This window comes from Tupaia chinensis, unplaced genomic scaffold (genome assembly GCF_000334495.1).
Source record: "Tupaia chinensis unplaced genomic scaffold, TupChi_1.0 Scaffold148607_1, whole genome shotgun sequence".
Classification (NCBI taxonomy): Eukaryota; Metazoa; Chordata; class Mammalia; order Scandentia; family Tupaiidae; genus Tupaia; species Tupaia belangeri.
Genome location: NW_006208456.1, coordinates 2,543,336 through 2,563,613, shown reverse-complemented (window position 1 = coordinate 2,563,613; position 20,278 = coordinate 2,543,336). Strand labels below are relative to the sequence as shown.

General features: G+C 50.5%; 1 protein-coding gene across 1 annotated transcript in view; it reads left to right on the top strand.

Moving 5' to 3' along the window:
* Nucleotides 1–53: 53 nt before the first annotated feature.
* The window catches only part of SYNDIG1L (synapse differentiation inducing 1 like), a 24,121-nt gene continuing 3,896 nt past the window's right edge, over nt 54–20,278 (top strand). The window contains exons 1-2 of the mRNA XM_006170545.2: nt 54–138; nt 19,509–19,984. Coding sequence (XP_006170607.1) covers nt 19,568–19,984 — 417 coding nt within the window. The 5' untranslated portion in view covers nt 54–138; nt 19,509–19,567. The remainder of the gene's footprint in view (nt 139–19,508; nt 19,985–20,278) is intronic.

Below are 20,278 nucleotides of genomic sequence, written 5' to 3'. Positions count from 1 at the left end.
GCAGGGACGCGGGGCCGGGAACAGAGGAGCCCTCTTGGGAGTTCCACCGCGGCCGCGAGGCGGGGACACCGTCGCTCTCCGGCCCATGCCGGGCCTCCGAGCTCCGCGAAGGAGGCGGGACCTTCCGCGGCGGGACAGGTAAGGGGCTGTCTGGGGACGCAGCGGGAGCGCTCAGCTAGGCTCCGAGCCCGGAGTGAGCCGGGGAGGGCAAAGGGAGCCCTCAAGGATGGGGACTCCCTGGTGGTCGCACGCACCCTGTGCTTGCTCCATCAGAGCTAGCGCCACGTCCATCCCCAGCCCTCAGCTTGCAGGCTGGGGATACTGGGAGGGGCTTGTGGGACTGGAGCCAAGACAGACACCTGGGCCCCTGACCCAACACCTCCAGGCCTTGGCCCTGACCTCAGGCACCGCTGAGACACACTGCCCATTGGTTGCAAGGGACACTGATTAGAATCTCCCAGACTCCCTTGTACCCCAGTCTGCATCAGGGTTCTGCCAAACTAGGAAAACCTGAGTGGGCTTCGTTAAGCTCCTATCTCCCATACAGGCCCACCGATGACAGTGGGTGGCTGTGGTCCCCCCTGCTCTGAGATTTCTTGCTCTAGAAGAAATTCCTTGGGCCAAAGAATACACCAGACCGCTTAAGACTGATTAGCCCATTTCTCCAAAGAAGGAAAGGGCACTGGAAGCTACCTCGATGTTTTTCCCGTGGCCTTCTTGACTCTCATGGAAGGAGGCTGGCTTTGTGTCACACTGCTTGGGGCATGAGAGCAAAGACTGGGGGACCCTGAGTCCTGTTTCCCACTATGTGCCTGAATGCTGGTGACCCTAGACAGAACCTCCACTTGGAGTGCTCTCTCTTTCTGGCAAGAGTGTACTAAATGAGCTCATTCAGGCCTGCAAAGTGCTTCCAGTTCTCCAGAGCAGAGTTCTGTGAGTGGCAGAATGTAGCGATCAAAATAAAACTGCGTAGAGGAAGGCGGCCTATCTCTGTGGCTGACCGCTGCTTTCTACCCTCCAACCCAGCACAACTTTCCCACCGCCAGTGGCAGAAAGAGCACTAAACTAGAAGTTCCTGGCTCTGCACTGGATCTTACTGGCTCAGGCCAGTTTCCTGAGTTCTCTGAACCAGTTTTTTCACTCTTAAAGTAAGAAGAAGGTAGCTTCTCTTCTCACCTATTGAACTGTCTAGGGGACTCAACAAAACAGTGTACCTGATGGGAGGCTGGTCAACTATCCCAGTGTGATCTGCTGTCATTGTTCCTCTCCCCTGACTGGCCTGCTAGCAGTTACCAGGTTATTGTCACCCATCCCTCTCTTCTCCCAGCCTGGCATGATTCCTTTTGTCCTTGGCCTCCCTGGGGTCCCAGAATCAGCTTAAAAATCTAAAAGACTGAAAGGTTTATGCTCCCGCCTCTTCCATCATCACCTATAGATGATAATATAGGGTGAGAGTCTGACTCACAGTTTTGTCCCCCCCCAAGGATCACAGATCCAGGGAAACAGCTCCTTGAAGGCAGGGACTCTGTTGTTTTTAATCTCTTTGCATCCCTCCACACCCCCTTCCCCCACAGCACCTGGAAGATAGTAAGGACTCAGTAATTGGGTGTGAAATAAGGGAATGAAATGTTCAAATGTATCAGAATAAAAGCATTTGACTTGGGAATCAGGAGCTCTGTGTTCCGGTCCAAGATCTGCCACTGACTATCTCAGGCAGACCTCTTCTCCTCTGTGGCCTTCCTTTTCTCATCTGTAGGAATGTTGGACTCTAGGAGTTATAAGATTCTGAGCCCTTATGTTCTGTGGGGCTCTCTGAGGCTGTCCTCAGTTCTCAGATACAGTATACCAACTTATTATTATTATTATTTTGGAGAGGTTTTTGCTCTAGGGCGCATGTGCTCACCAGAAAGACAGAGAGAGACAGAGAGACAGAAAGCAAGAAATCCACCCCCAAGAGGGATGACCACATCGCAATCCCTTCTCTATTCTCTCGGGATCTTGGGCACGCATGCACACGCACCTGGATTGAGTTTAAGCCACCAGGTCTGGGACTCGAACTACAGTCGACTACATGGGACATAGCCAGTGACATAGCCATTATGCCAACTACTGGTCCCTTATAAACTTGATTTAAAAAGTTAATGACCTTTTAGTGATGAACTGGATTTCATGAATGAAGTGGAAGGGACCAACAAGAACCAGAAAAGCAATTTATATTTCTGGTGTTTTCTCAAGGACCCCTCTTTCTCTTATTTCCCCAGAAAATCCATGAGTGTAGACAGAGTGGCTGAGCTGGGAGGGCTCCTGCCTCCAACTAAGAGGGCAGGAAACTGCTTCACCAAACAAAATCCCTTGCGAAGAGCCAAGAGCCACGGACCCTATCTGAGCAGGATCTCTCTCCTAGAAAAACTGGAGGAGGGGACAGTAAGGAAAAATTCAGCCCTTTGGAGAGGTTTTTTTTAAAATATATATATAAAAACAAAACAAGCTTCTCTGACAATGATGTTTCTCATCTGTGGCAGGCCCAGCCAATGCTCAGGAAGACCTTAGCTAATTGGCACTGGGGTAGAGCGGAATGAGCCCTGCCAGTGACCTTGCCGACTTACCCTGTGAGTGCCCAGCCAGGGTGGGGGGACCAGCCTGCCCCCACACGTCAGCACTTTCTGGCTCTCAGCTGTTAGCACAGCCCTGGTGAGAATCAGTTCTCCAGAGTTAATGGACAGTCACTAACCCTCCTAACGCAGTGGTGGCGGCCTCAGCAACGGCAGCATGTGTAGAGAGGGGCTTTATTTTCTGCAAGAATAGTCTGTCAAGGAGCTGGCCTGCTGCTGAGGTGAGGACAATCCGTTACCTCTCCTTCTGCAGCTCTCTGGGTGGACACCCCATGCCCAGAGCTGTCAGGGTGCCAGGCATCTCTGGTCACCCAGGCAGATGACATCTGGCTCCTCTCCCAACCAGGGAAAACTACCCACTGGCTACTCCCCATGTCCCCCTCCTGCCCCCTCCTTACTGAGGCTCCTACTCTGGCCCCTCTGCAAGGCCGCAGGGAAAATACAAATCGACCCTGGCACGTGATTAGGTGATCTGGGTTATCTGGGGCCGGGGTGGGGGGAGATGAGAAAGAGGAAGAATAAATGCAATGTGCTCATTGAGAAATTGTGTGTGTGAGAGAGAAAGAGAGTAAACACTGAGGGACATACATGCAGGTCCCTCCCCTGTGTGACACAAGATGACAGAGGTAGAGAATTTCTGGAGACATCCACACACTAATTACCTTCAGGTTTGAAAGTCAATTCATCTGTACGTCCTAGAGGGGCTTCCAGCCCCTAAGTATATCACTCCACGGAGAAAGAAGCAGAAGAATCAGCCCTCACTTTGGGGAGAAGACACATTCCAGTCCTCGTAATCTTCTGTTTTCCAATCTTCTTCCCTCCTTCCCTCCTTTCCTTCTCAGAGGCTCAGATGACAGCCATTCTGGGGCAAGGACCCCTCTGCTAGCAGTCAGGGAGGCAAGGAGAACTGATCTTCACCCCCACTCATGGTATCAAGTCTTTTTGCTTGGTTTTGTTTCCTCCCTCCCTCCCTGCCGTCTCTACTCCCCACACCCACCCGAGTGCACCAAGCAGGGAGTGAGGGCTGGCTGCTCTACCTCTCCATTAGGTGTGTTATCGGCCGCCATTAGACGCGCTGTTTGCTTCTAAGTGGTTGGGAATGAGCTGCTTCAGTGGAAAGACAGGTTCTTTCAGTGAGACTAAAGATGTGATTTCCACCTGCAAATGGACTAATGTGAGTAATGGAGCCACCGCCATCCCAACCCTCTCAGCAATTTTCACCCTTGTCAACTACAAACCCATCCCCCAGGAAGGTGGCTTAGGCCTTAAAGAAGAGGGCAGTCAGGGGATCAGCAGTTGGCGTAATGGCTATGTCGCTGGACTCCCATGTAGTCAACCACAGTTCTAGTCCTGGACCCAGTGGCTTAAACTTACGCCAGGCGTGTGTGCGTGCATGCCCAAGATCCCGAAAGGAGAATGGAGGAGGAGGGATTGTGGCATGGCCATCCCCCCTGGGGAATGATGTCTCGCTTTCTGTCTCTCTATTTCTCTCTGTCTTTCTGGCAAGTACATACACCCTATAGCAAAAACCTCTCAAAAAGAAAAAAAAAAAAAAAGAGGGCAGTCAGGCCCAGGGGAGCCCAGGGTGGAAAGGGTTAGAAGGGCAGGCTGATTAGGCTGATTCTCTCTGGAAGATAACATCTAAGAAACCTCGCATGGGAGTGGAAAGGGTTCCCGCTGCTCTGTGTCTTCCCTGGGTCCTCATCTCAGTCTTCTCCTCTCCTTTCCTGTCCTCTCCTCTGTTCTGCTCTCCTCTTCCTTCCCGAGAAGTTCTTCAGTGATTCTCAAGTTTCTCTCCAGCCCTGACCACCACACCGGGTCTCAACTCCACAGATCTAGCAGCCAGCGGGTCCTGGTGTCTGCCCTGGTATCCCAAAGGCTCTTTAAAACCAGACTTACCCACTTCTCCCCATCCTGCATGTTCTCCCTCTCTCTTACATAATTTTTTCCAGCTTGGAACTTGGTAGGCCTTTTTTTTTCTTGAGAGATTTTTGCTGTAGGGTATGTGTGCTCACCAGAGAGACAGAAAGCAAGAAATCTCTCTCTCTCTCTCTCTCTCTCTCTCTCTCTCTCTCTCTCTCTTTCTCTCTCTCTCTCTCACACACACACACACACACACACGGGGAGATGGCCACACTGCAATTCCTTTTCCTCCACTCTCTTCTTGGGATCTTGGGCACACATGCACACACTCTCAGCTTGAATTGCAAGCTGCTGGGTCCAAGATTCAAACTGCAGTCAGCCATGTGGGACTTCAGCACGTTAACCACTATGCCACCTGCTGGCCTCTTGGCAGGCCTTTTCAACTCAATTTTTCTTTTTTCAGCTCACTTTCTACTTTGGCTTTTGTATTATTTTCCTCCTCTGGTCTTCCTGTTGCATCTCTCTGAAACTCCTATTAGATCGATGTTGGACCTCCTGGACTGTTCCCCCATGTCTCTTAATTTTCTTTCATAAGTTCCATCTTTTGTTCTCTACCTTGTGGAATCTCATTCACTTTTTCTTTTGCATTAAAAGATTAGACTTTACCTGTGTTCATTCTATTATCCAGTCTCTCCAAGTTTTTGAAAACTTGGGCAACTATTTTCAATTTCAAAAACTCTTTCATGTTCTTAAATTATTCCTTTTTTAACAGCAGCCTGTTCTTTTGGGAGGGTTGGGGGTGTGGGGGGAGAGGGAAGTTGTGTTTTTTTTTAACACATATTTTTGCTTTAGGGTGCATGCGCTTGCTGAAGAGACACACAGAGAGAAATCATCCCTCAGGGAGAACAACCACACTGCAATCCCTTCTCCTCTATTCTCCTCTTGGGATTTTGGGCATGCACACACGTGTACCTGGCATGAGTTTGAAGTTCCCAGATCTGGGACTTGAACTGTGGTCAGCCATGTGAGAATCCAACACCTTAACCACCATGCCACCTGCTGACCCCATGTTGGTTTTTTTTAAAAGCTTCTTTCTTTCTCTCTTCTTTCTTTCTCTCTTTCTTCTTTCTTCCATGAGTGAAAGAAGGCATCTCTACCAGGGTTCTGATGCCACAGTTCACTCCCAGCCTGGGCCAGCTCTGGAACATGGACTTGTGTACTCAGCATATCAGGGAGGCCTCCGCATGTAAACCCAGCCTCGCAGAGGGTCGCGTTACACTATTGCACCACCATCCGGCTCCTATTCTCACTGCACAGAGTCAGTGTGCTCTTACAACTCTCTGATATTAATTCAAAGCATTCATAAAGATCTTTACTGTAACCTGAGTGATCTTGTAATTATATTGGGTTCATTATTCTCTTTATTTATTCCTTCTCTTTTATTTTCATAGAGTTGTTTTTCATTTTCTTCTGTTGTCCATTCATACATGAAGGGAGGTGTTGACTAAGATAGCTGGTGGGGATTTCCTCTGCACTTGGCTAAGTTTATTTTTCCTGCAGACCTCGCCCTGGAATGGCAGTTGTTCTCACCCTTGGCATTTGGGGCTGTAGCTTTCTCTGCACTAATTTCTTCACCAAGGAATCTCATCTGCTCTTTATTCCCAGGAATTCCTCAGTGTTTCTGACCCAGTAATAATCTCGTTTGTCTTTCAGTTTTGTTACAATTTCATGGTTCTAAAAATATATATCCTGGGGCCCACAGGTGGTGTAGTGGTTAAGGCACTAGATTCCCACATGGCCGACCACAATTGGAGTCCCAGACTCTAAGGCTTGAAACTCCTCTGAAAGGAGAAGGGATTACAGTATGGCCACCCCCACAGGGAGTGGTTTCTCACTTTCTGTCTCTCTGTCTATCTGTCTCTCTATCTCTTTGGTGAGCACACACCCTACACTAAAAATCTCTCTCAAAAAAAAAAAAAATATATATATATTGTATATCCTGTCATTTTAAGTCTCTTAAGGCAGAGCAGTGGTCATTTGTGCTCGGGCTGCCCCCTTGAACCAATAGCCTCCCCTAGGTTTTCTGTCTCAGTTGGCCACATTGCCTTCTGTTTGGTTGACAAAAACCAGAAACCTGGGCGTCATTCTTGGCCGCCCCTCTCTCTCACTTCTAGTTTGCCACAATTCCTAGTCATTTCCCTCCTCGCCACTCCTTAGACGTGACTCTTCCTCTCCATCCATCCTGCCACAGATGGTTAAGGGCCCCATCCTCTCCTGCTCACATTCCTACAATCGTCTCTTAAAGTTTATTTTGTGGTTATTTCTTCCATAAGCAAGAACAACAGAGAGCCAGCACCCCCAATAGCCCTGACATTGCCATTCACCCCCAACCTCTGCCCCGGCCAGCCCTGGATCATGGCCATGTACGTACCCAGCATCCTCAGGGAGGTCTCCAGATGCAAACCCAGATCCATGTAGGACAGCCCTGCAGAGCGTTGCATTTTATGCTGTGTCACACTTGGCCCCATTTCTCCCCCTTTATTTATGACAGAACATGTGTACGTGCATGTGAGAGTGAGAGAGAGGAGCATCCTCCATACAGTCTGGTCAGGCTGCATCCCTTCCTCTGGTCCTCCATCTCATCAGATCCTGGAGATTCATATGTGTTCTCAGACTGTTTCAGGTGACCAGGCTGGGGATTTGAACCACAGTCACCATGTGGGCGACTCTGCCTCTCTTATTTTTAACAATTATTTTGCTTTACTTATTATAATTATATTTTAATTTTACCAGAGAGAGGCAGAGTGAGAGTGAGAAAAGGAACGTGAGAAAGCAAGCCGCCAGATCTGGGACTTGAACCATGGTCAGCCCTGTGGGAATCCAGCACCTTAACCACCATACCATCTGAGGGGCAGCGCCTCCCTTGAGCAGCACATTACTGGGCTACTGAGCCAGCCCTACTACAGTTTCTTACCAGGACTCCTAGTCTCACTCACCTCTGGATGGGGCTGCCATCCAGAGTACTCTGTTTAAAACCCAGGCGTGACCAAGTCACCTGTACTACACCCACCGCTGACTCCCCACTGCCCATAAAACAAAGCTCCTCAGGGTAGTGTAGGCAGCCTTCCCCGTCCGCTTGCCTCGTCCCAACCACCTTCCGTGCCACTACCCCATGCCCTTATTTGTGCTGTCCCTCTGCTGGAAATGTGTTTCTCTCATTGTCCCATCCAGATGACTCCAGTTCCTCCTTCAAGGATCAGTTTAAATGCCCCGGCTCTGAGAAGCCTTTTCCTCGTTCCCACGTTGCTTCGCCTCCACTACCATCCAAGGGCAGGAGTCCCCTCTCAGCACACCCACAGCATGCATTCCACATGCTGCCAGCACAGTGGGAAATTTTGTACTTGTGAGGCTGCATTCCCCACCCCTCCGCAGAGCAGGTACCACATCTTGCTGACTTTTGAATCCCCAGCACTGGCCTGAAAGCACTGCTCAAGAACGTTTGCTGTGCAGAATTGAATGTGCTGGCAGGTGTGCTCCATTCATCCCAGACCCCGGAAAGTACTTTCTTACCAGGAGTCTCAGTATACCTACTCACCCATTCACTAATTCACTCACTCATTCATTCATGAGAGCCACTGATTACTGAGAGCCTCCTATATGCCGTTCAAGGAGATGCAGGGAGACCCAGTCCCCAAGCCCTTGGTGCTCACAATCTGCTGAGGAAGAAAGACACTATTCAACAAATCACACATATATAAATAGAGCCTGTGATAAGCCCTTCCTCCGAAGAGCAGATAACTGAGGATGTGAGCATGGCCTCCCTGCGGTAGAGACCTTTGAGCTAGAGCTGAAGCATTCTGATATGAGTGGAGCTTCTGAGAAACATGGCTGTGAAGTGAGGGAGCAAGAGGGACAGGAGCAGGGAGGGGACATGGTGCTGGGGAAAGATGTTCCAGCCATTGGCTGCTACCTAACCACTCTGAAATTTAGTAGCTTGAAACAACAGGCACTTTATAATACTGCAGGATTTCAGGGATCAGAAATCCAGCCAGGTTTTAGCTGTGTGGCTATTCCTTTCCATGTGGCATTGACTGACAGAGTTCACCTGGTGACAGGTGAGCTGGTTTGGAGAGCCCAAGACGGCTTCACTCCCACGTCTGGCATCAGGGATGACTCAAAGGCTGGGCTCAGCGAGTCCCATCAACAGGAGCGTTCGCATCTACGTAGCCCCTCTAGCACGGTGGCCTCTGAGTAGGCCAGCTCCTCCTGGGACAGCTCCAGTTTCTGAGAGTGAGTGTTCCTGTGTACAAGGTGGAGGAAGCATGGCCTTGTATAACCTGGCCTCGGAAGTCACGTATTATAGTGTCACTTTCACCGTGCGCTGAGATTGAAGCAGTCACAGGCCCGCCCAGATTAGAGAGGAGGGGCATAGATCCCTAGCTCTCCAGGGGAGGAGTGTCAAAGTATTTGCAGCCTGACTTTACAAAGGATCACAATTATTTTATTTTTACTTTTTTGTTTTTTGCCTTTTTTTTAGGTTTTTGCCATGGGTTGCATGCACTCACTAATGAGAGACAGAGAGGGAAAGTGAGAAATCACTCTCCCCATGGGGGCTGGGCATGCTGCTATCCCTTCTCCATTCTCTCCTTGGAATTTTGGGCATGCATGCACACAAGCCTGGCATGATTTTCAAGCCACTGGATTCAGGACTCAAACCACAGTTGACCGTGTGGGAGTCCAGTGCCTTAACCATTATGTCACTTGCTGGACCCCTATTTTCACTATTTTTTTTTTAATTTGCCAGAAAGCACATACACTCACTGGAGAGAGACAGAGACAGAGAGAGAGGAAAAGTGAGAAAGCATCCTAAATGAGGATGGTCACGCTACAATCCCTTCCCATCTCTCCTCCTTTCAGGTTTTTGGGCAGGCATGCACACAGGCCCAGCATTGTTTTCTAAGCAGCTGGTTTGGACTCAAACCACACAGTTAGTCATGTGGGATCTAGCCACCTTAACCACCATGCCACGGGCTGGTCCTACCTATTTATTTTTATTTTAAAAGTTTATTTCTTTCTTCCTTGAACAAAAGGGTCAGAGAGAAAGAGATGGAGAGATGGCACCCCAGGGGCTCTTGATGCCACGTCTACCCCCAACCGCAGCCAGCCCCATAATACTGGCTTGGACATGGCCGCGATGTACTCAGTGAGGTTTCCGGAGGTGAATCTAGAACCTTCCCATGTGGGTCAGCCCTGCAGAGCATCTTGTTTTTCACTACTGCGCCACTATCCAGCCCCAATTTGATTTTTTTTTTAAGTCAGGACGACTACAATGTGTTAAGTGCTGTTAGAAAAACTCAGGAGGTAGGAGCATTTGCAGACAGAGAAGAGAGAGGATAATCACTTGTATTAGGTTTGCTGAGGAGGCAAACTGAAACAAAGGAAACGAGGTCCCTATTTTTCTTGACTCTGCCAGTCTGCCCCCCTCCACCCTGGTTCTTTTTCCCTGTTCTGTCAGACGCAGCAAGCTGCAGCTAATGACTCCAAACTGGCTTGGTGGCTCTCGAGCTTAGCAGCCAGAAACAATCAAATCCAGCCCCAAGCCATTTACTGGCAGCTCCCAGAGTTAGAGCGCTTCCCAGTTATAGAACAGTTGCTATATTATCTGACGGGAGGATGGTCTAGCACCTCTTCTTACAGATTTCACCTTTTCCTTGGATTTTAATCATTTCTATTTAATCTTTTGCCCTACTAGGAAGTGCTGGCTTTTATCTTCCAGTTTAAAGGAACCTCTCTTGTTACACTGAGAGATAGTAGCCAGCAGCTCGGGCTCTTCACAATGGCTCTGTATTTACTTGCATCCAGATTGTAAGATGATGTAGCAGCCACCCTTGGGCTGCTAAATCACCCCAGATCTCTTCATCTTTAAGCTCACATTTCTCATTTCCTTCCCTGAAGACTCTGGTGTTAACCCATTCAAGACACCTCAGCACTCTCCTCTGAAATGTACACATTACCACGACCCTCTGTACACAGGTATACCTGAAAGGTATAGTGAATGAGAACCCGAGCTTTGGACTAAGTCTAACCTGAGTTCAAATCTAATATCTATCATTGTTTGATTGCGGGCAAGTTACTTAATCTTTCTGAGTCTTGGTTTTCTCATCTAAGAAATGGGAGGGACCAGCAGTTGGCGTAATGGCTATGTCACTGGACTCCCATGTTGTCGACCGTGGTTCCAGTCCTGAAACCAGTGGCTTAAACTCACACCGGGCGCGTGTGCATGTGTGCCCAAGATCCCAAGATTAGAATGGAGAAGAGATTGCAGTGTGGCCATCCCCTCTGGGGGGTGATTTCTCACTTTCTGTCTCGCTGTCTCTCTGTCTTTCTGTCTCTCTCTGACTTTCTGGTGAGTGCACGTGCCCTGTAGCAAAAAACCTCTCCGAAAAAAGAAAGAAAGAAAGAAATGGGAAATAGGCCAGCAGGTGGCATGGTGATTAAGGGTGCTGGACTCCCACATGGACAACCAGGGTTCAAGTCCCAGGACTGGTGGCTTGCTTTCACACTGTCCATCTCTCTCTCACTCTGTCTCTAGTAAAATTAAAATAAATAAAGTTAAATAAAATATATTTTTTAAAGGGAAATAAAAGCAAAGTGTTGAGATAAAGTGTGTGAAATTCCAGCCCGAGTGAGGCTGTGGTAAACGGTAGCTGTTCCATTCTAAAGGCTGGCCCCAGCCTGAGGATATGACCCACCTCCTGGTCACACATTACCTTGCCCTTTGGCTTCTAAGTGTCCAGGGAGCCTCCTCCAAGCTCTCCATGGCTCCCCAGGCTGGGTGTATAGCAAATCTCCTCAAGGCTTCACCTTTCAGCGAAACCTGGAGAAATTGCTGCTGCTCGGGCCAGTTCATTTATTTCATGTGTCAGGACCACAGGTTCTCCCACCACTGCATCACTGGCTAGAGGTTAAAGCAAGCACTCTAGGGCTGGCCCTGTGGAGCAGTGGTTAGGTACTGTGCACTGCCCCCTGAGTCCCACATGGCCAACTCCTATTCAAGCCCCAACCCTGGTGGCTTGAAAACCACCGTGTCATGTGTGCCCAAAATTCTGGCAGGATGGAGAAATGGAAAAAACATATATAGCTGTGTGATCACACCCTATTAATAGTTCTCTCTCTCTCACACATGGCCTCTGACAATTGAAAAGAAAAAAAAAAAAAAGTATGCACTCTGGGGCCAGCAGGTGGTGTAGTGGTTACGGCTCTGGATTCCCACATGGCCGACCAAGGATCGAGTCCCAGACCTGATGGCTTGCTTTGTTACTTTCTCTCTCTCTCTCTCTCTGGCTGACCATGTGCTTCAAGTTCTGGACCTGGCAGCTTGAAAAACAACTCTGGGGAGACCAGCAGGTGGTGTGGTGGTTAAGGTGCTGAACACTCCCGTATGGCCAACCACAGTTTGAGTCCCAGACCTGGTAGCTTGCTTTCTCACTTTCCCTCTCTGTCTCTCTCTCTGGTCAAATTAAAATAAATGAATGAATAAATAATTCTTTAAAAGAAAAACACCCTGGGCACATGTGCATGCATGCCCCAAACCCCACCAGGATGGAGTAAAGGAGAAGAGACTGTGGTATGGCCACGCTTTATTGGAGGATGCTTTCTCCCTCTCCCTTTCTCTGTCTTTCTTGGACTAGCGCACATGCCCTCTGGCAATTTTTTTTAATTTAAATTGGGGTCAGCAGGTGGGGCAGCAGGTGGCATGATGGGTAATGTGCTGGACATGGCTGACTGTAGTTTGAATCCCAGACCCGGAGGCTCGAAGATCACGCTGGGTGCCTTTGCTGCATGTGTGCCCAAAATCCCAAGAGGAGACTGGAGGAGAAGAGATTGTGGTGTGGCCATCCCCTCTAGGGTAATTTCTCACTTTCCCTCTCACTGTCTGGCAAGCTCAAGTGCCCTATGACAAAAACGCTAAAAAAAAAAAAAAAAAAAAAAAAGGAATTGCAGAGCAGTCTCAGCACTCCATGTCCCCATGCCCTCTTTCTTGTCAAGGCCCCTCTGCTCCCTCCTGCCCTTAGCAACCATCAATTCGCTTTCATCTCTATGGTATTTGTCTTTCCTAAAATTTTATACAAATAGAATAAAATACGCTTTGCCTTCTTGTGGGCAGTTTTATTCCATTTACATTCAGTGTAATTACCGATATAGTTGGGATTTTATTTTCTATGTATGTCACCTATATCTTCTATATTCTTCTTTCTATCTTTTCTTGCCTCCTTTTGGGTTAATCAAGTAATTCTGTTACTTCAAGTTCTCCATCTATTAGCTTATTGAGTTTTTTCTTTTTATTTCCTTTCTTTCTTTTTTCTTTATTTTTATTTACTTGCCAGAGAGAGAGAGAATGTGAGAAAGCTCCCCATGGGATGTGGGGACAGATGGCTACCACATCCCTCCTCTTTTCTTCTCCTCTCGGAATTTTGGTCATGCATGCACATGTCCCCATGCCCTCTTTCTTGTCAAGGCCCCTCTGCTCCCTCCTGCCCTTAGCAACCATCAATTCGCTTTCATCTCTATGGTATTTGTCTTTCCTAAAATTTTATACAAATAGAATAAAATACGCTTTGCCTTCTTGTGGGCAGTTTTATTCCATTTACATTCAGTGTAATTACCGATATAGTTGGGATTTTATTTTCTATGTATGTCACCTATATCTTCTATATTCTTCTTTCTATCTTTTCTTGCCTCCTTTTGGGTTAATCAAGTAATTCTGTTACTTCAAGTTCTCCATCTATTAGCTTATTGAGTTTTTTCTTTTTATTTCCTTTCTTTCTTTTTTCTTTATTTTTATTTACTTGCCAGAGAGAGAGAGAATGTGAGAAAGCTCCCCATGGGATGTGGGGACAGATGGCTACCACATCCCTCCTCTTTTCTCCTCCTCTCAGGATTTTGGTCATGCATGCACATGTGCCCAGCATGTTACTCAAGCCACCAGGTCGAGGACTCGAACCACACAGTTGGTCATATGGGATCCTTAACCACCGCACCACCAACTGACCTTAGCTTATTGATGATACACCTTTTACTCTTCTTTCAATGCTTATCGAAGCAGTGGCTCTCAGACTCTGGCCCTGGGACTAGCAGTGCATCAGCTGAGAACTGGTCGGAGATGCAAATTCCAGCCCAGCTGCAGTGGCACACGGACGGTATTGTAGCTGGAAGGCTGGAAGCCACACGGGAGGCTTGGGTTTGGTTCTTAGACCAACATGAACACAGTTGTACACACCTGTATAATCCTAGCTGATGGGAAGGCTGGGGCAGGAGGACTATGATACAAGACCCTGTCAGTAATGCCTTTCTCAGGTCAGCAAGTGGCATGGTGGTTAAGGTGGCTAGATTCCATGTGGTCCCCTGTGTGCTCCAGGTCCCAGACCAGCCGCCCAAAAGACACACAGGGTTCATGTATGTGCATGCTCAAAAGACAAGGTTGGAGAAGGGATTGAGGCGTGGCCATCCCCGGGGATGGGGTGGGTGCGATTTCACACTTTCCCTCTCCTTTTCTCTGTCTGTATGTTTCTCTCTGACAAGCACATGTGTCTTCTGGCAAACAAACAAACAAACAAAAAGCCTCTCTGTCTCTCTCATAAAGGATAAAAACTGTGAGAGTGGAATCTAGCACTCCAGCTTGAACAAACCCTCCAGCTTATGAGACAACTTTTTGCTTCTGGCAAATAGCGAGGCTACGTGCAGATCGGCCATATCCAATCAGAGGGGAGCTAATTCAAAGCCTGGTTTCAGTCCTTGCGAGGGCTGATTTATTTCTGGTTCGCTCCTACTTCTAGAGTGTCTCCCTAAAGAAGTTCTCACGGGGGAACCAGCAGTTAGCGTAATGGCTATGTCGCTGGACTCCCACGTAGTCGACCGCGGTTCGCATCCCGGACCCGGTGGCTTAAAACTCACGCCAGGTGCATGTGCGTGCGTGCCCAAGATCCCGAGAGGAGAATGGAGGAGAAGGGATTGTGGTGTGACCATCCCCCTGGGGGGTGATTTCTCGCTTTCTGTCTCTATGTCTCTCTCTGTCTGGCGAGCGCACGTGCCCTATACCGAAAACCTCTCCCCCCCAAAAAAAAACCCTAAGAAGTTCTCACGGAAAACCTGTGATGTTTACTGAGGGCCTCCACCCTAATAGGCCTGACTCCTGTTTTTCTCTCCACCCCCGATACTTCTGGAACAGTAGTTCTGAGCTGCCACTAGGCATAGGAAGGGCCTCAGCAGGGAAAGCGGCCGGTGCCAAGTGTCAGGCTCACCTCTCTGTGTTCCCCTTTCTTCTGGGACCTGGCATTTTGACCCCTCGAGTTCACTTCCTGGCGATTCTCACCGCCTTCAGACCCCCTCAGCTCTCTAGCTCTCGGGCGGGCGGCAGTTGGTGTGACATGACTCAGTCTGCAGCTGGAGGAGGAAGCCTGCCCTGTTGTTGCTCTCCCACTGGAATGATAGAGTCAAAACAAGCAGCTCCAGCGCCTGGCACAAAAGCTCCACTAGTGCAGTTACCCTTCTCTTCTCCCTACTGGGAGCCCCAGGGCCGTGTGTTAAAAACCACCCCCTCCGAGCCCTCCCGTACATCTTAGAGATGAGCAAACCCACGTTACACACATGAATGGACTCGTGCAACTGGACTCTGCGGGAGGCAGTAACTGGACCCAGAGGCTCCTGCGGGGCCTCCTGGCCCTTGCCTGAGAGGGGGAGTGCACTCTCCATCTCCAAATTGGGGACTGGAACTCCCTGTGGCCCAGCTCAGTCCTCGGCTCCGGCTCCGAAGGAGACAAACCGGGGACTGCGGCTTCTCAGACCACCGCCAAGACCTGCAGCCCCAGCTGCACAATTTGGAGCCCTCTCCTTAACTTCAGCTCCCTGACCGCTCGTAGCTGTCCTCTGGGGCAGAGCGCACATTCGCACACACGCGCATGCAGGCACGTTCACCTGCAGGTACACAGGCAACCGCACACTCAGAGTCTGAGGCACACAGTCCAGGTGAGACGAGGCAGCAGGGGGGGTGAAGATAACTGCTCTGCTTTGAATCCTGGTCCCTTTCTCCAGGGGGGACAGGCAGAGGCAGACTCAGAAGAGACTGAAAGGCCAGGCCAACGGCAGAGAATGCCGGGCCTGAGGACCTGCTGCCTCCTCCTTCTGGCAAGGACTCTGTCTGGGTCCCCTGCTCAGGTCCATGGACTCCATGTGGCCCTAGTAGGCTATGGGGAACGTGGCTAGAGAGAGGGCCCCACATCCTGTGGCTGCACTGAGGGGTACTGCAGCCACTAACTCAGGTTGTTTTGTGGAAGTGGAGGTGTGAGCGTGAGGGTGTGAGTGTACATGTGTATGTGTCAGTGTGTGTGACAATGTGAGTGAGTGTGTGTGAGTGTGCACGTGTGTGTCAGTGTGTAAGGGAGGGGCAGGTTTTCATGCATGCTCAGCCACCAAGCCCAGAAGGAACCCCCAGCTTGCGGAGATTTTAAGCTGATTTTAGATAATTTGGCTCAGAAGAAATCTATGCACTTAATTTTTTTTCTGGTTCAAAAGTAGTACATGCTGATTATAAAAAAAAAAATAAATGTGGAAGTCAGAAAAAAATGGGACATAAGGAAAATGAAAAGCACCTGTGCTCCCGCCCCTGGAGATAATCACTGTCGGCATTTGGTGAAGTTGCGATTGCATGCGGGCGCCGCTTTCTCTTCTTCCTTCTCACTGAATCTGCCACGAGCGTTTTCTCACATCATTAGTCTTAGTAAACCTGTTGGAAGTCAGCGTACCACTGCGTTGTGCACCCTAGTTTATGTGGCTTGTTCCCAGTGGTTGGGCATCCAGGTGGCTTCCAGTTGTCCCCTGTTGCATAAAATCAAGATCATGCATCTTTGCAAATGAAGTGTCGAGAAGCCCTGCTCAAAGGCACCATCAGAGTGCGAGGGAGGAGGTATTCCAGGAAAGGCTGAGTGCAGCTCAGATTGCAGGAGGCTCACTTTGGCCAAGAGATCTGACAGGACTGGGGGATGAGCTGAAATCCAGCTGCTCTGACTACTTTGGACATTCCCTGCAACACCCCTGCAGTGTCCAGATAGCTTCCAGACCTTCTTGGGGTTCAGGAGGCATACAAGCGGCAGACCGTGGGGGAACGTGATACAATAATCTGCTCTGAGGGCCCTGGGGCTGCCCACCCTTCCCTCAGGACCCTCCATACCCTGCAGACCTCAGCTCACGGGTGGTGACAGTCCAGTGCTTTGGCTGGATGCTTTAGGTGGGGGGAAGGCACATGAAGATCCCCTGGAAATGAGGTTGAGGGACCTGCAGGAGCCTCGTCCTAGACTCCCAGAGGCTGGGCAAGAAGGAAGAGGGTGGAGGGGCAGGGCTGAGACTGGACAGCACAGGGGAGTGGGCAGTGTGGAGATGCCTCCACGGCCATGCTGTCCATCTGGAAAGGACATTGCTTGCCTTTTCTTTGCCTCCCTCATGCTGCTCAGGGCCATGGAGGGGCAGTGACTGCACCTCACTAGGCTCTGAATGTGCTCCTCTGTCCTTGACACTAGATAGGGGCGGGAAGTGGGGGGTTCACTTCTTTGGGGCTCCTTGGGCCCACAGGGTCATAGACATTAATGCCACAATCAACATCAGTGACCAACCATCATTTTCATCCAACCCCTCATGGTACAGATGGGGAAACTGAAGGGCCAAGTCAAAAAGCTAATGGGGCCAGGATTCCACTCTGATGTACCTGGCTCCCAAATCCATAGACCTTATGGTCTGCCCTTCACTTTCACAGCCGTGGGTCACTCCTGCTAGGAGGAGGGAGGCTACGGTGGGGGCTCAGAAGCTGCCCTGAGCATCAGAAGAAACCAGTCCTGCTGGGAATCTGCCCAGAGCAGCCCAGACACAAGCCTGGCCTGACAAGGCCTCTACTGTGGGTACTGCCAGCTCCCCACCTACAGAACGGTATCCCTCCTAATCACCAAAGCTCAGGGTCTTGCATTTTTGACTCCTGGTGAGGAAGGAATGGGGAGTAGTGAGGCCCTTGCATTTGTGAGCGAGCAGACCGACGCCTACATGTCCTACCCCAGCCTGAGTGCCTATACCTGCACATGGAGAGGCTTGGCTACAGCTGGTGACAGCCCACGTGGAGCTCACTGGGTAACACACCAACAGGGCCCCGGAAACATGGCAGCCCGATGTCTCCAGCACCATCCATGCCTTCCCTGGGGGAGGAGTTGGGACCCTTCTCCCAGCCATCCAAACTAACACTGAACGCCCAGTCTTCACATCAGGAATCCAGGGCAAAATATGACCCTGTCACCCTCTAGCTTCATGAGGGCCCTGGGAAGAGAGCAGGAGGTCCCAAGACCTGGCCAGCCCCACCCCCCCTTAAAATCTACTTCCACCTACCACACAGAGAGCATGCCGTCACACTCCAGGCTGCCCCTCTTCCTCTGGGCCTGCCACCCCAGGTATTCATCCAGTAGGCACTCGGATGGGCTGAGAGGACAGGTAGCCCTGTAGTGTGTCTACATCGTCCAGGACGTGAAGGTCCAGGCCTCATCCCGGGAGGCCTATGATGGATCCTATGGAAACTTCCTGAAGTCATAGTTTGTCTTAGAGGGGAGCTTAGCCTAAGGTGCACCCCCAAAGGCCATGCCTGGGGAGACAGACCCCCTTAAGCAGGTATACGTGCCAAGCTCTGGGCAAAGCATGGTCCCACTCAACCCTAGAACAAACCCTCCCTCAACCCAAGTCTGGTCTGCCATGAAGTCCTGCCAATGTCTCCCAAAACCTGTCTCTTTTTTCTCCGTCTCTGCCACCACTGAGTCCCAGTTATCGTCTGCTTACTTACCCAAAGCCAGAGCAAAAGGTACCAGTCAGCCTAATCCTCGCCACTCCCCGACAGAGCAAGGGGAAGGCTTCTAGGCCCACATTTCATTCTATTGCCCCTGTGGAACCCCTGCAGCCCCATTAGGCTTCCACAGTGCTTAGGGTCTGCTCCCCGCAAACCAGCTCACACCTCCCCCTGTGCCCTGAGCCCTGCCTGCCTTCCCCTGGGCCACAGGGCCTCTGCATACCTGCTCTGTCCGCACCCCTTCGCCTTGTTCCTACGTACTCAAGCCCTCCTGCTTCCCCGGGTCAGCTCCGCGGTCGTACAGCCCTCCGCCCTCTGCTGTGTTCTCGGGACAGGCTGGAAGCACCACGGAGACAAGGTGCTCCTTGCCCTTGTCCTCACTCCTCGCCTTTCTCACCGCCATGTCCCCAGCACCTGGGGCAGTGCCTGGCATACAGCAGAGGCTCCATAAACAGGGGTTGAAGGGCCACTCCCTCACCCACCGCAGAACCCACATTTGGGGGGGAAACTGGAGCTAAACCATTTGTAGACAACCTGCTTCTGGGTTGGGGTGTCATAAGTAGCAGAGGAGCGCCCTTGCTGGGATCTATTGAGAGTCAGCCTTTGACACAAGGGTCTATATAAAATTTAAAAAAATAAAAATAAAAAAAGTAAGAGGATAAAAGATAAAATAAAAAAGGGACCGGCAAATGGCATAAGGGTTATGTCACTGGATTCCCACGTAGTCAATCACGGTTCTGGACCCAGTGGCTTAAAAAACTCATGCTGGGTGCGTTTGCCTGTGGGCCCAAGATCCTGAGAGGAGAATGGAGGAACAGGGATTGAGGTATGGCCACCCCCCAGAGGGTGATGTTTCACTTTCTGTCTTCCCAGTGAGTACGCATGCCATACAGTAAAAATCCCTCAAAAAATAAATAAATAAGATTTTTTTAAAAAAGAAAAATACTGTATTGAATAGAAAAATGTGTGAGCCAATTCTCTGAGGGTCTAGCCCCAGTTCACGGACTCTGAGAAGTTAAGCAGCCAGTCCCAGGGTCCACAGCAGGCAATTGCCAACTGCGGGGTTTGAGCTAAGTCGGCCTACAGACCTGCACTCTCCCCCACTTCCAGACCTGCATCTGGTGGCCTGGCCTCAGTGTCCGTCTGTCCTGCTTCCCTGACAGGCTCTCTCAGGACTGCTCGGCCAGCCCAGGCTCCGCTCGCCGCACCTGCCCCCAGAACCATGGAGAGTCTGAGTGAACTGCAGAACCCGCTGCTGCCCGGGAGCCCCGCCCACCTCCACAGCCCCTATCCCTACGCGGAGGCTGCGCCCAGCTGGTCCTGCCAGGAGAAGCTCTACTCCTACCTCCTGGGTGGTGCCGGCCCTGGTCGCGCCCACCAGCTCCTGGACCCCGGGTCCCTGCAGCTGGCCGTGGAGGCCTGGTACCGACCCAGCTGCCTCCTGGGGAGGGACAAGGCCAAGGAACCCAGGACAGGCAGCTGTGAGACCAGCTTCACAGAGAACAGGGAGTCTCAGGTGGAGCCCACGGAGCGACCCACAGAACCTGGCCGCGCTGAAGAGGATGTCGCCATCCAGACTGTGTCCTACGGAGTTCAAGAGGAGCTGCAGGGCCAGGAAGATGACCAGGAGGAGGATGAGGTGAGCATGCGTGTTTAAAATGCAGGTCTTGGGGGGCCAGCAGATGGCGTGGCAGACTCCCACTTGGCCAACCATGGTTGGAGTCTCAGACCTGACCTGGCAGCTTGCTTTCTCACTTTCTCTCTCTCACTCTGTTCCTCTCTGGTCAAATTAAAATAAATAAATAAAGTTAAATAAAATAATTATTTAAAAAAAAATGCAGGTCTTGGGAACCAGCAGTTGGCGTAATGGCTATGTCGCTGGACTCCCACGTAGTCGACCACGGTTCGCGTCCCGGACCCGGTGGCTTGGAAC